General features: G+C 51.3%; 1 protein-coding gene across 1 annotated transcript; it reads left to right on the top strand.

The window, feature by feature from the left end:
• Window positions 1-7500: 7500 nt before the first annotated feature.
• On the top strand, window positions 7501-11783 carry KLK14 (kallikrein related peptidase 14). The gene is made up of 5 exons (XM_063092260.1): window positions 7501-7543; window positions 8400-8571; window positions 10303-10556; window positions 10821-10957; window positions 11631-11783. The coding sequence occupies exons 1-5, from the start codon at window positions 7504-7506 to the stop codon at window positions 11781-11783; spliced, it is 756 nt and encodes a 251-aa protein (XP_062948330.1). The 5' UTR covers window positions 7501-7503.
• The last annotated feature ends 287 nt before the right edge of the window (window positions 11784-12070 follow it).

The raw sequence follows: 12070 nt of genomic DNA, 5'->3' as shown, positions 1-12070 counted from the left end.
CTCCTCTAAGTGCTAGGAATACCACAGGGAACAAAGACAAAAGCCCCTGCCCTCATGAAGTTCACAGCCTGGGAGGAAGGGACAATAAGCAAATAAATATATAACGTCAGGAAGATAAATGCTACAAATTTTTAAAAAATAAAAAGAGGAACACAGGAAGAGCTAGTTTTTATAAAAGTCAGGGAAGGGCAGGCCTCTGAGGAGATGGCATTTGAGCAGAGACCCACATAAAGCAAAAGAATGAATCACGAAGCCATCTTGGGGACAAGCTTTCCAGGTGGAGGGAACTGTCAATGCAAAAGCCTAGAGGTGGAAATAAGCTTGGCAAGTCCCTGAAACAGCAAGGAGTCCAATTTGTCCAGAGCAGAGTAGTCGAGAAGAATAGCAAGAGATGAAATGAGCCAGGGGTGGGTCATGCATGATCTGAGGAGGTGAGAAGGACTTGGATTTTATTCTAAGAGGAGTTAAGTCATTGGAGGGCTTTGGGCAGGGAATGGATCCAATTCCCATTCTCTAGAAATTACTCCATCTGCTGTGAGGAGAATGAACTGTAGAGGGCGCAAAATGATCAAGATGGATTATACGGATGAGTCTTGTGTGCCAGGCACTGCCAAGCACTCCTTCATGTGCTCAGTGATGTGAGAAATGGATTTTCATACCCAATTTTAAGAAGGACTAACTTGTGGCCCCAAAAGGTGAGGTAACTTGCCCAAGGTCACACAGCAGCAAATCAGGAAACAAGCTGGGGCTTGACCCTTTTGCTCTGCCACCTGCTGAAGGGGACCTAGGTTCTTGTTGCAGGTGTGCCTCTGATCCACTCTGTGGCTTTGGGCAAGGGACCTTTTCCCTTCTATTTAATAAAATTTCTCCCTCCACACAAGGAGGTGGGCGGTTGGTTAGATTTCTGTTGTGGTTTAAAGCAGCACTATCCAATAGAAATATAATATGAGCCATTTGTGTAATTTTAAATTTTCTAGTAGTCGTGTTTTTAAAGGGGAGGAAGAGGACAGGTGAAATCTTAATAATATATTTTGTTTGGCTCACTATCTATAAAATATTATAATTTTAACATGTAATCAATATTTAAAAACTTCAATGAGACATTTTATATTATTTTTCTTTCATACTGCATTTCCGAATGTAAGTGTGAAGTTACACTGGCAGCCGCTCTCAGTTCAGAGTCACCGCAGTTCAGTCACCACATGTAACACTTGGCTGCCCTACCCGACAGCTCAGGGACACAGCGTGCATTCTAGAGCCAGGCTGCCTGAGTTCAAAACCAAGTCTGCCCCTCAGGCTGTATGACCTTCGGCAGGTCCCTCATCTGTACGAAGAGGGGAGGAATCGTACTTACACCCTATGGTTATTATTAGTAAATAGGCATCAGTGCTTCTTAAAAGGTCTCCTAGTGGTTAGTGAGCACCCCTAGGTGCTTGCTTTTAGACTGTTTCCTGCCTTCCTCCTGGGGACTTCTGAAGAGCCGGGGAAGGTGCTGTTCTCAATCATGGCCACAAGGTGTCACTGTGACCACACCTGTGCCTCAAGTGGCCATTGACAGCAAAGCCAGGTCTCCTTCCTCTGCCCAGACAGGGAGCTCAGCCAGTTCCCATTCCCTCAGGTCTCTGAGCAAGTCCTCAAGGGCGAAGAGACACAAGTTGGCAGAGGCCTTAAGGTCCCATATAAACATAGGAAATCTTTTTTGATCTCAAGACCCCTGTGTTCATTCACTTAACAAATATTTATTGAGCACTTAATTTGTGACAGCAGAGAACAAAAAAAATCTTCCCCCGTGGGAGAAAAAAAAAAACAAGAAGAATAAGTAGCACAGCATATATAGTATGTTGGATGGTGATAAACAGGAGGATGGGGAGCATGTCACATAGAAGTGGTGTATAGAGGAGGCCTGAAGAAGGTGGTATTCAAGCAAAGACCTGTACAGGCGAGGCAGAGAGCTCTGCAGATCAGTGGAAAGAGAGTTCCTCAAGGGACAGTTAGTGAAAACTCTCTGAGGTTGGAGGAAAGAGGAGAGAGGTAAGAGGGACAGGGCTCAGCTTTGGTTTTGAGTGAGGTGGGAGCCATGGAGGTTTTTGAGCAGAGGAGTGACAATGATCATCCCTTTGTTCACACAGCAAACATGTTCTGACACCTCCTAGGAGCCAGGCCCTGCATAGGGTGGTGGGTAACAGAGCTGAGGCAGCGCCAGGCCCGGGCCTCAGTGGGCTCCCTGCCTGGTGGGGGAGGAGGGCACAGACACTGGCAAGTCAAGACCCAGAGGTATATGTGTCATCGTGAGGTTAGGGAGGACATAGGGAGGCCCAGAAGAGGGGCATCTAACTCATCACGGAATGCTTCCTGAAGGAGGTAGTGTTTAACCAAGACCCAGGAGATGAGTAAGAATGAGCACAGGAAAATGTGACACAAGGGCAAATGCAGCAGGCTGAAGAAGAGCGGGCACAAAGGCCTGCGGGCACAGGAGCACTGGATGCCTGCAAGAAATTGCTACTCTTTACGCAGGAAGGGGGCAGGGGAGGCAGTTCTCCCCCTGGCGAGGGTCAGAATGCTGCACTAAATGGACATTCACTGAGGGTGATGGGGAGCTAGGAAGGGTTTGGAGCAGACAGGGCTAGCTCTGAGTATCAGAAAGATCCCTCTGGGGTCATGTCTGGGGAAGACTGGAGAGGGGGAACCTAAAGTTCAGGGAAGACTGAAGCGGGGCAAACTTATAAGCCAGAAGGCCAGAGAGAAGGCTGGGGCAAAGGTCCAGGAATGGATCTGGTAGCCAAAATGGAGACAGTGGCAAGGGCATTGGAATGATGGGAACAAATATGAGGGTTGTTTAAGAAGCGCTTACCAGGAGCTGGAAATCCCACTCGACTCTAAGGGTATGTTTCATAAGCATTAAGAGCTCCTACATGAACTCAAAGACAGTGTAAATCCAAGAAAAGTCTCTGCTAAGCAGACTGAACAAAAATAAAGATGTTTGCCACTTAGGCAGACGGCCATAGTAATATAGATTCTTTGCTGAGGGAGGAAGCCACAGTAAATACGGAGGGCAGGAGGAGATGGGTGCTGGGGGGGGGGGGTTGCTGTGGCCTATGGACTTGGTAAATTCAGCCCCTACATAAACACAAGGGGCCCTTTATTTTTATTGCATGTGGCAATAGGTCTGTGAAATTCCAGCATCCCATCCCCTGGGGTCAGAAGCATTCTCCCTCTGCATTGATTTGGAGCCCAATCTCAGAAAGACGGGCTTCCCCATCTCACACATGTTGGATGCAGAAATTGTGCAGAGAATCCAGATTCAAGATAATCCTGCTCACGCAGCCTGTTTTCATAGAGCCCTTGCTGTGTGCCAGGCACTAGACTGGGCACCAGGGAATCAGCAGTGAATGAGACAGACAAGGTCGCTACCTTCACGAAGCCTCAGTTCTAATGAGAGAGATGTTTCTTCCTTCCATGTACATTTACTGAGCACCTACTGTGTGCCAAGTCACAGATGAGGGTAAAGGGGGTGAAAAACCCAGACAGAGTCTGGGTAATCAAAGAGACACATAAGATCAGCTGCACAGGGGCATCCAGTCAGATGGGCTGGGGTTCAAATCCCAGCTTCACCATGCAACGCTGCTCACCATGCTATGTTGAGCAGCTGACCTTATTTCTCTCTGTTTCTTCATCTGTAAAATGGGTGTCATTGTGTGCACCTCATAGGGCTGATGGGAGAGTTGAAACATGGCACACAGAAGGTCCTAGAAAAATTGCCAACCAAGAGCCCATTGGGATCCAGGGGAAGACAGGGGTGCAAGTCCATTTGCACACTCCACAAACATGCATTGTGTGCACACTCATGCCAGACTGTTCTAGGGGATAGGGGTCCATTGGGAAATGAGGCAAATAGAACTCCCCACCCTCACTGACATGAAGACAGATTTGGAGACAAAGTGGCTGTGGTGTTTCACAGCCAGGTGGTCTGGGTTTGAGTCCTGGCACTGCCACTTGCACAAGTTAGTTCTGTCCAAGACCTGTTTTCCTCACCTGTAACTGGTACTGATGAGAATCCCTAACCTCACAGAGCTTTCCTGAGGATTATATGTGATGATGTCCATAAAGCCCTTGGCAACCTGCCTGATTGTTGTAAGTGGAGACAGAGAAGGCATTGGCTGGTGCAGAAAGTCAGAGCCGGGCAGACAAAGGGTTCCCATAACCTCGACGTGGCCAGAGACCACCTCCCCAACCACCCATTCCCACAGTCACACCCAGCCTCTATCTCCGTCCGGAAGGGCTCCACCTCTGAAACCACAAAACCCCACATCCCACTCTCTGACCACAGCTTCCCGTGCTTCCGGTGGGCGGCCCCACCATACCTGTTCCTCCACTTCAAAGACACCTGACCCTCTGCATGCAACCTCCCCACTGAGCCCCTTCTGTTTTCACGTCCTTCATCCCCGCAGAGCACGCCTTGACCCTGGCTGTCCTCAACTCCCCTGTCTCAGCATCCCTGCAGCCATCAGCCAGTCCTACATGAGCCTGCTCTTTGCCTACATCCAGGCTGTTGGACAAAAAAAAAAAAAAAATCACCAGCTGCTGAGATGGTGCACTTTTAAATGCACGATCACCAGCGTCACCTGGACACCTTCCCCGCCGTCCTCCGCCGTCCCAGCCCCACTCCCGCCCAGGCGCCCCTTGAGAGGAGCCGGCCTCCGTCTCCCCAGAGCAAACAGAAGCCACAGGACAGGCCCTGCCTCGACTTCCTGCCACCTGACCCCTACCCTACCCACAACCTCACCTGCCCTTTCCTTCTTCCTTCCTGGAACGACGTTAGAGGCGTCTTTCTCCTCGTCTGGGGCTAATCCCACCCACCCGCCGGTTGCACCATCCGCCCCTTTGTTCTCGGGCATTTTGTGCGCTGCGGTTGTTAAGAGCCCTCCGCCTGGGTTCAAACAATGGCGTCACCACTTAGCGTTGTGTAACCTTGGGCGAGTGACATAACTTCTCCGTCTCGGTTTCCTCGTCTGTACCGTGAAGATAATAAAAGTACCCCCAGGTTCTTAAGAGTTCTCACGCCACAGGAGGAAGGATTCAGGGAGCTAATTCCCGTGAAATGCGTGAAAATCATGTTGGCCACAAATCAGCGCGCAGGGGAAATTGACAGTTGCCTTGGGAGACGGTGGGACGAAAACTTAACACGGAGCAGAGACTCAGACGGTCCTGGGGTTGTGTACGCCACCTCCCGCTCTTACCAGCTGGGTGACCTTGGACAAGCCTCTTCCTCTCTCTCTCTCAGCCTCAGTTTCCCAGTCTGTAAAATGGGGACAAGACAGGACCTGTCCCGTGGAGTCCGGACTTTGTCCGCCCAGCCACGCGGGCTTCCTCGGCGGTGCCCAGACCCAGCAGCCCTCTCCTCCCCAGAGCCTTTGCACGCGCCGCTCCTTTCATAAGCCCCCGGAACTCGTAATGTCGTGTATGGCATTTACTTACTTTTGCTTCCAGAATATAAACATCAGTAGGGCAGGGATTTTTTTTTTTTTTTTTTTTTTTTTTCTTTATTGCTATTTCCGAAGTGCCTAGAACCACGACATATTCATGCCGGGTGTTTAGTAAATATTTGTTGAATGGAAGAGAGAGAGAAAAGGAAGGCAGGTGAGGGGTGATGAAAGGAGAGAGGAAAGAAACGAGGGAGCGAGGGGACTAACCCACATGAAGAACTTAGGTGGATAAACAAACTGTGATACCCACAGGGGAACGTTATTCAGCGTTAAAAAGAAAGGAAATTCTGACACATGCTACAACATGGATGAGCCTTGAGGACACTGTGCCAAGGGAAATCAGCCAGACACAAAAGGACAAGTGCTGTATGAGGCCACTCGTGTGAGGTACCTAGAGTGGTCACACTCATGGAGACAGAGAGTGGAAGGGTGGGCCCGGGGGCTCGGGGGACGGGCAGGTGGAATGACAGTGTTCAGTGGGTGCAGAGCTCCACTGGGGAAGAGGAAGTAGTCTGGGGGAGATGAACCGTGCTGATGGCTGCACAACCACGTGCATGTGCTGAATCCCACTGAGCTGTGCCCACAGGTGGCTAACACAGTGGTTTTTGTGTTATGTATAGTTTTACCTCTGTTGGAGTCTCTGTCCCCCTCTCCGGGTCTCCATCTCTCACTCTGTACCGAGCTCTCACCGCCCCTCTGCAGAGCCCGAGTTTGGGATCTCCAGGTCTGGCGTCAACCCTTCTCCTCCTTGCTGGGGCTCCTGCTCCCCCACCTCTCAGGACTATGAGGACCCCACAGTGAGGAAGCAAGAGGGACAGGACTGCCCCGGTGCAGGTGCCTCCCACTGGTCTCCTGCGGGCCCTCCATCCCCACCCTGTCCTCCCCTCTCTCCCTGGGGCTGTCATCTTCCTCTCGGCCTGCAGTCTTCTCTGTGTCCCCCGCCCCACTGTCACCTGCCTGTTCTGTGCCTTCCTTGTCTCTTCCGTCGCATCGCCGTTCCTTTCTGCGCCCCTTTCCATCACCACTGCTGCCCTGCTGTGTGCTTGTGTGTGGCAGGGGCGTGAGGGCCTCATCTCTCTCGTCACCGTCTTCTCTTTCTCTGTGTCTGTTTCTGTCCATCTTCACCTTCTTCCCTCTCTTTTTCTGCTTCTCTCCAGTTTCCCACTCACTTCTCCACGCTCCCTGTGCCTCCCTCCCCCTCCCTTGTTTTTGCCATCTGCCTTCTCTGTTTGCCATCACATTCTGTCTCTCTCCTCAGTTCCCTCCACCTCTACGTCTCTCTCTGTACCCGTATTCCCAGCCTCTTTGCCTCCATATCTTCTTGAGGATTTTCCTAGCCTCTTTCTCTCCTCCTGTGGCTGCTTCTCTCTGTGCCTCTGTCCCTCCCTTTCTCAGCCCCTCCCAGCACCTGCTCTGAGCACCCCCTACCCCACCCTGATTTCACGAATCTACCACAGAGTCCACCATCGCAGGCCGGGAACCCTCCCCTGACCACCCTGCCCTGGGGTCCCCCTCCCTGGATTCCTTCCAGATTATAATATCTTCCCCGGGCGGGTTCTCATTAACAATTGTGGCTGCTTCTCTGGCCAGAGAGGGGAGGGAGGGGATGGGATCAGGGAGTCCTGGAATGGGAACTAGGCAATAAAAAAATTTTTTTTAAAAGTGTCAGGAGAAGGGCGGGGGGTGGGGGTGGGGGCAGGGCCAGCGACTGAGACCAGGGATAAAAGGCTTTGCCAGTGTGACCAGGAAGAGAGACACCATCCCTACTTTCTTCAGGCACCAAGACATCAAGGCGGGACCTGAGCTCTGCTCAGCATCCTCCCTCCTGCCACCTGGGGAGTCCCAGACCCCTCCCTCTTGGTCTCTGGCCTCTACCTCTCCGTTCTATCTCCATGTCTCTGAGAGATTTGGTCTCTGTATGAGTGGTTCTTGCTGGGTTTGCCTCTTAGCCCCTGGGTTTCTTGCAGGTCCTTTTCTCTCACTTTCTGCATTCGTCAAAACTCGACCCCCAGCCCCCAGAATGTTTCTCCTGCTGACAGCACTTCAAGTCTTGGCTGTAGGTAAGAGAACAGTGGGGTATGAGGCAAGGGCGTCCCCCTGGAGACTCTGCAAATAGACGGGGAAGGGTCCTGGGGACCCAGGATGTTCATGGGTGGCCTGGAGAGAAAGAGTAGGGAGTAGTTTTGGGGTCGTGGCTGAGGAGCATGCTGGGGGCCTAAGTTCTGAGTTGTGGAGATTTTAGGAAATTGCAGGCTTGGGGAGAGAGGCAGGTATAGGAGGTGAGGAGAGATAAATATGGAAGGATAGAGAATTGTTAGATCCTGAGTGGGTCATATCAGAAATGAGGGCCACAGGGCTCTCCTTGATGTTGTTGGGGAAGAAATAGTATGGAAAAGACAGCTCGTTGTCAGAGTGAAGGAGGAAGGTGATGATGGGGTGGTGGATTCGTGGCAGGGGATGTGGTGTAGTGGATGAAGTAACTGTGGGCAAAATCGTGGATCCTTGTGGGTCACACTGAGTGGGACAGTTGTGGAAGAGACAGGAAGCTCCTTGAATGTGTCAGGGAAGGGCTAATGGGGGGTGGAATGTGGCATACATATGGTGAGATGTGATGATGGTATTCATGGGCGAGTGGAGTCCAAAGTTATAGATGTAGCAAGGCTCTGGAGGACGTGGCCATGGGATACTATGGAGGTGACTTGGGAGAGTGTTAGAAAACTCCATGATTGTGTTGGAGCAATAATGGGGGCAATGCTGAACACATCTCACACTGAGTGGAGCATATAGATGTGGGTGGTTTAGGGGTTAGACCAAAAGAAAGAAGATTTGTCAATTCTGGACATTCTACAGAGTTGGGGGGTAGAGGGCAATTGTTCATCTGCTTTCCCCACCCACCCCACCCCTGTCTGTTCCTAGCCATGGCACAGAGCCAGGAGGATGAGAATAAGATAATTGGTGGCTATACGTGCATCCGGAACTCCCAGCCATGGCAGGCGGCCCTACTGGCAGGTCCCGGACGTCGCTTCCTTTGTGGAGGGGCCCTGCTGTCAAGCCAGTGGGCCATCACCGCTGCTCACTGCGCTCGTCCGTGAGTGACCCCCTCCACTATTCTTGTGCCAAATGAATTCCAGAATCTAGAGCCCCAGAGCTTAGCTGAGAACCTGGAGCTTTGTGTAGAATCCAATGTAGTAGCTGAGTCCTGGTTCAGGGTCTAAAGAAGAGCCTAGAAACAAAAACACAGCTCAGAACACGGAATCCAGACATAAATCTTGAATTCAGATTAGATTCTGAAAGCAGATCAGCAGCTTAGAACACATAGGCCAGCTTAGAATTTAACATATAATCCAGAGTTTTATCCAGAGGCCAAGCTCTTTATTGAGACTAAGCTTAGCCCATTCCAGATTGGTAATTGAGTTTGGGGCACAATCTACATTCAGAAATTCAGAACTACCTAGAACCCTGAGCCTAGTTCAGAACCTACATAACTCCAGAACCCCTCTTACAGCTGAAACATACAGCTGTAGGAATAGACCCAGAATCTGGAGCCCACTCCAGATCCAACGTTTAATTTATAGTCTAGTTTATAGCTCCTCTTTGAGCAGCCTAGAACCCAGACCTCAACCCAGTGTTTGTTTAAATCCCAGAATGCAGACCAAAATCTGTAAGCCCATTTAGAACCCAGCAACCTCTCCCAGATTTTAGATATGAACCTAGAACTGAGATCCCTGACTTGAAGTCCAGGGTAGATCTTATGCAGTGCCTATAAGCCAGATAGAAGGGTATAAACTGAAGTTTCATCTAGAATCTCAAGACCAGAGCTCAGCCTCAAGTCTAGAACATAAATCCCACACAAACCAGCAAACAAGCCTTTAGAACCTTAGATCCAGTTCCTAACCTAGAGCTCTAGGTAGAATACAGAGTCTAACCTGAGATCAAGGGCTCAGATCAGAGTCTAGAACCAAGAGCCCAGACTACAGTCTGAGATTCAGTCTGAAACAGAGCCTGGCCTAGGATCAGGAGCTCAGATCAATGTTTAGAACTCTCAGCCCAGCTGGAGCACAGAGCTCAAACCATTGTCTAAAACTCTATTTAAAAAAAAAAAAAAAAAACAACTATTGTCTTAATTTTCTTGATAAAGGACCCAGAGCTCAACCTAGCAACTGGAGCTCATATCAGTGTCCAGAATCCATTGCTTAGGTCCTATTCCATTGCTCAGTATAGAAGCTTCAGCCTGTCCTAAAACGGAAAGCTCATACTGGAATCTAGAACCCAGAATCAAGTCATTATGCAGAGCTCAAAATAGAACACCCACCCTACCCTAAAACAGAAAGCTCACACCAGAATCCAGAAGTTACACCATAATACAGACTCAATCTAGAATCTTGATCCTAGCCTAGTCAACAATTAAAAATGTCTGGAGACCAGAGCCCAGACTAGAACCAGGATGGAGCCTATTCCAGAATATCAGTTCTGATTTACAGCCAAGAGCCATAACCCAGAGTCTCCCTTGGAACTCAAACCCTAGAACCCAGCATAGACCTTGGAACTGAGCCAAGAACTCCCAACCATCACCTTACACAAAAAGCCAGGAGACAGAGCGCAGGCCAAGAGAGGAAGGGGAGGCAAGTAGGGTTGAGCTGAGAAGGAATGCACAGGCCACGAAAACAGGCACGAGTCCAACATATTCTCAGCCTGCAGGGAAGGGAAGCAGGTTAGACTTAGGAAGGACCATCACCAGGGAAGGGAATGGGACTGGAGGGTGAAGAGGGGTCTACAGGTCAGACCGTGAGTAGCACCACTCTTGGGGGTCATGGGCCAGGATCCTGCGGGTAGCCCTGGGCAAGCACAACCTGAAGAAGTGGGAGGCCACTGAGCAGGTGCTGCGTGTGGCTCGCCAAGTGCCCCACCCCGGCTACAACTCCAGAACCCATGACAACGACCTGATGCTGCTACGGCTGGAGAAGCCTGCCCAACTGGGGAGGGCAGTGAAGCCCATTGCCCTGGCCAAGTCTTGTGCCAGCCCTGGGACCCTCTGCCGTGTATCAGGCTGGGGGACCACATCCAGCCCAATCGGTGAGAACTCCTGTATACTGGAAAGGAGGGGGCTAGGGGCCTGGACTCTTGGGTCTGAGGGAGGAAGGGTAGGGAGTCTAGGCTCCTGGATCTAGGGGAGGAGGTGGCTGGAGCCTGGGCTCCTGGGTTTGAGGGGGGAGGGGGCTGGGGACCCAGACTCCTTGGTCTGGGAAGGAGGGATTGGGGGTCTGGATTTCTGAGTCTGAAGGAGGAAGGGGTGCAGTGTTGGTCTTGCTGGAGTGATAACCCCTCAGCGCCCCCCAGCCAGGTACCCCAGCTCCCTGCAGTGCGTGAACATCAACATCTCCTCGGACCAGGAGTGCCAGCGGGCCTATTCTGGAGCCATCACTGCTGGCATGGTCTGTGCAGGGACTCCCCAGGGCGGGAAGGACTCTTGTCAGGTGAGACCCAGGGTGGGAACTGGAGGAGGGAGAATTGTTTGGAGCTTTAGGTACCAAAGGATCTCAGGATCCTGGGAGTCAGCCGGGGTTGTCAGGAGAGAGGAAAACCCCAGGGACTGAGGGAGATTTTGATAGCCAGGCTACCCTGCCTCCTAGCACTGTGCCCCTTGGGTCGGTAATGGACTTAACCCTTTTATGCCTCAGTTTCCTCATCTGTAATGGGAATAACACCTCTTAGAGTAGTTGGTGGAATTGGATGAATTCATGGAAAGAGTATAGAGTGCTGCCTGAACATATGGGTATTTGGAAACCTGTGCTGGGGCCCCTTGAAATTTTAACCCATCGCTGAGAGAGGCAGAGACAAGGAGAAATAAAACGAGAGGCACGCACGGATTTTTAGAGATAGAGCTAAGACCGAGAGGGGCTCTGTGAGAACCAAGGGGCAGAGACCGAGACAAAGAGACATAGAGACAGAGCAGGACCCAGTGAAGAAAGAAGGAAGTGTCCACCAGCCCCAGAACTGAGACCTCAGAGCTGGGGCAGCACCATGTGCTGGAGTCCCTGCCCTGGTATCTCAGCCATCTCTCTCTCCATCTCTGCCTCTTGGGTTCTCCATGCCCAAGGCTCTGGCTGCCAGTCCATAGGTGTCTCCATCTCTGTCCCTCTCCCTCAGGGTGACTCCGGGGGACCCCTGGTATGCAGAGGACAGCTCCAGGGCCTTGTGTCCTGGGGGATGGAGCACTGTGCCCTGCCTGGCTACCCCGGGGTCTACACCAACCTGTGCAAGTACCAAAACTGGATCTGGGAAACCATGCAGGGTAAATGATTGTTGTCCTTGTGACTATATGCCAGCTGCCTTCCTCTTCGCCCGGCCCTCCCCTCTCTTCTCAGGACCCAGGAATCCAAGACTCCAAGCCCCTCATCCCTCAAACCCAGGAGCCCCAGCCCCCAGTATCCTGATCCTTACACCTGGCTCTGACCTTCCCTTTCCCAGAGCAGTTGCTTCAGGTTTTCTCTCCCCACCCATGCCCTCCATCCCCACAACATCATCATCATCGTTATCTACGACCCCCTTAGTCACAGAAGGCAGGAGCGCAAAGGCTCTGAATTGGC

Source organism: Cynocephalus volans, chromosome 3 (assembly GCF_027409185.1).
Source record: "Cynocephalus volans isolate mCynVol1 chromosome 3, mCynVol1.pri, whole genome shotgun sequence".
Taxonomy (NCBI): Eukaryota; Metazoa; Chordata; class Mammalia; order Dermoptera; family Cynocephalidae; genus Cynocephalus; species Cynocephalus volans.
This window is presented reverse-complemented; position numbering and strand designations above follow the sequence as displayed.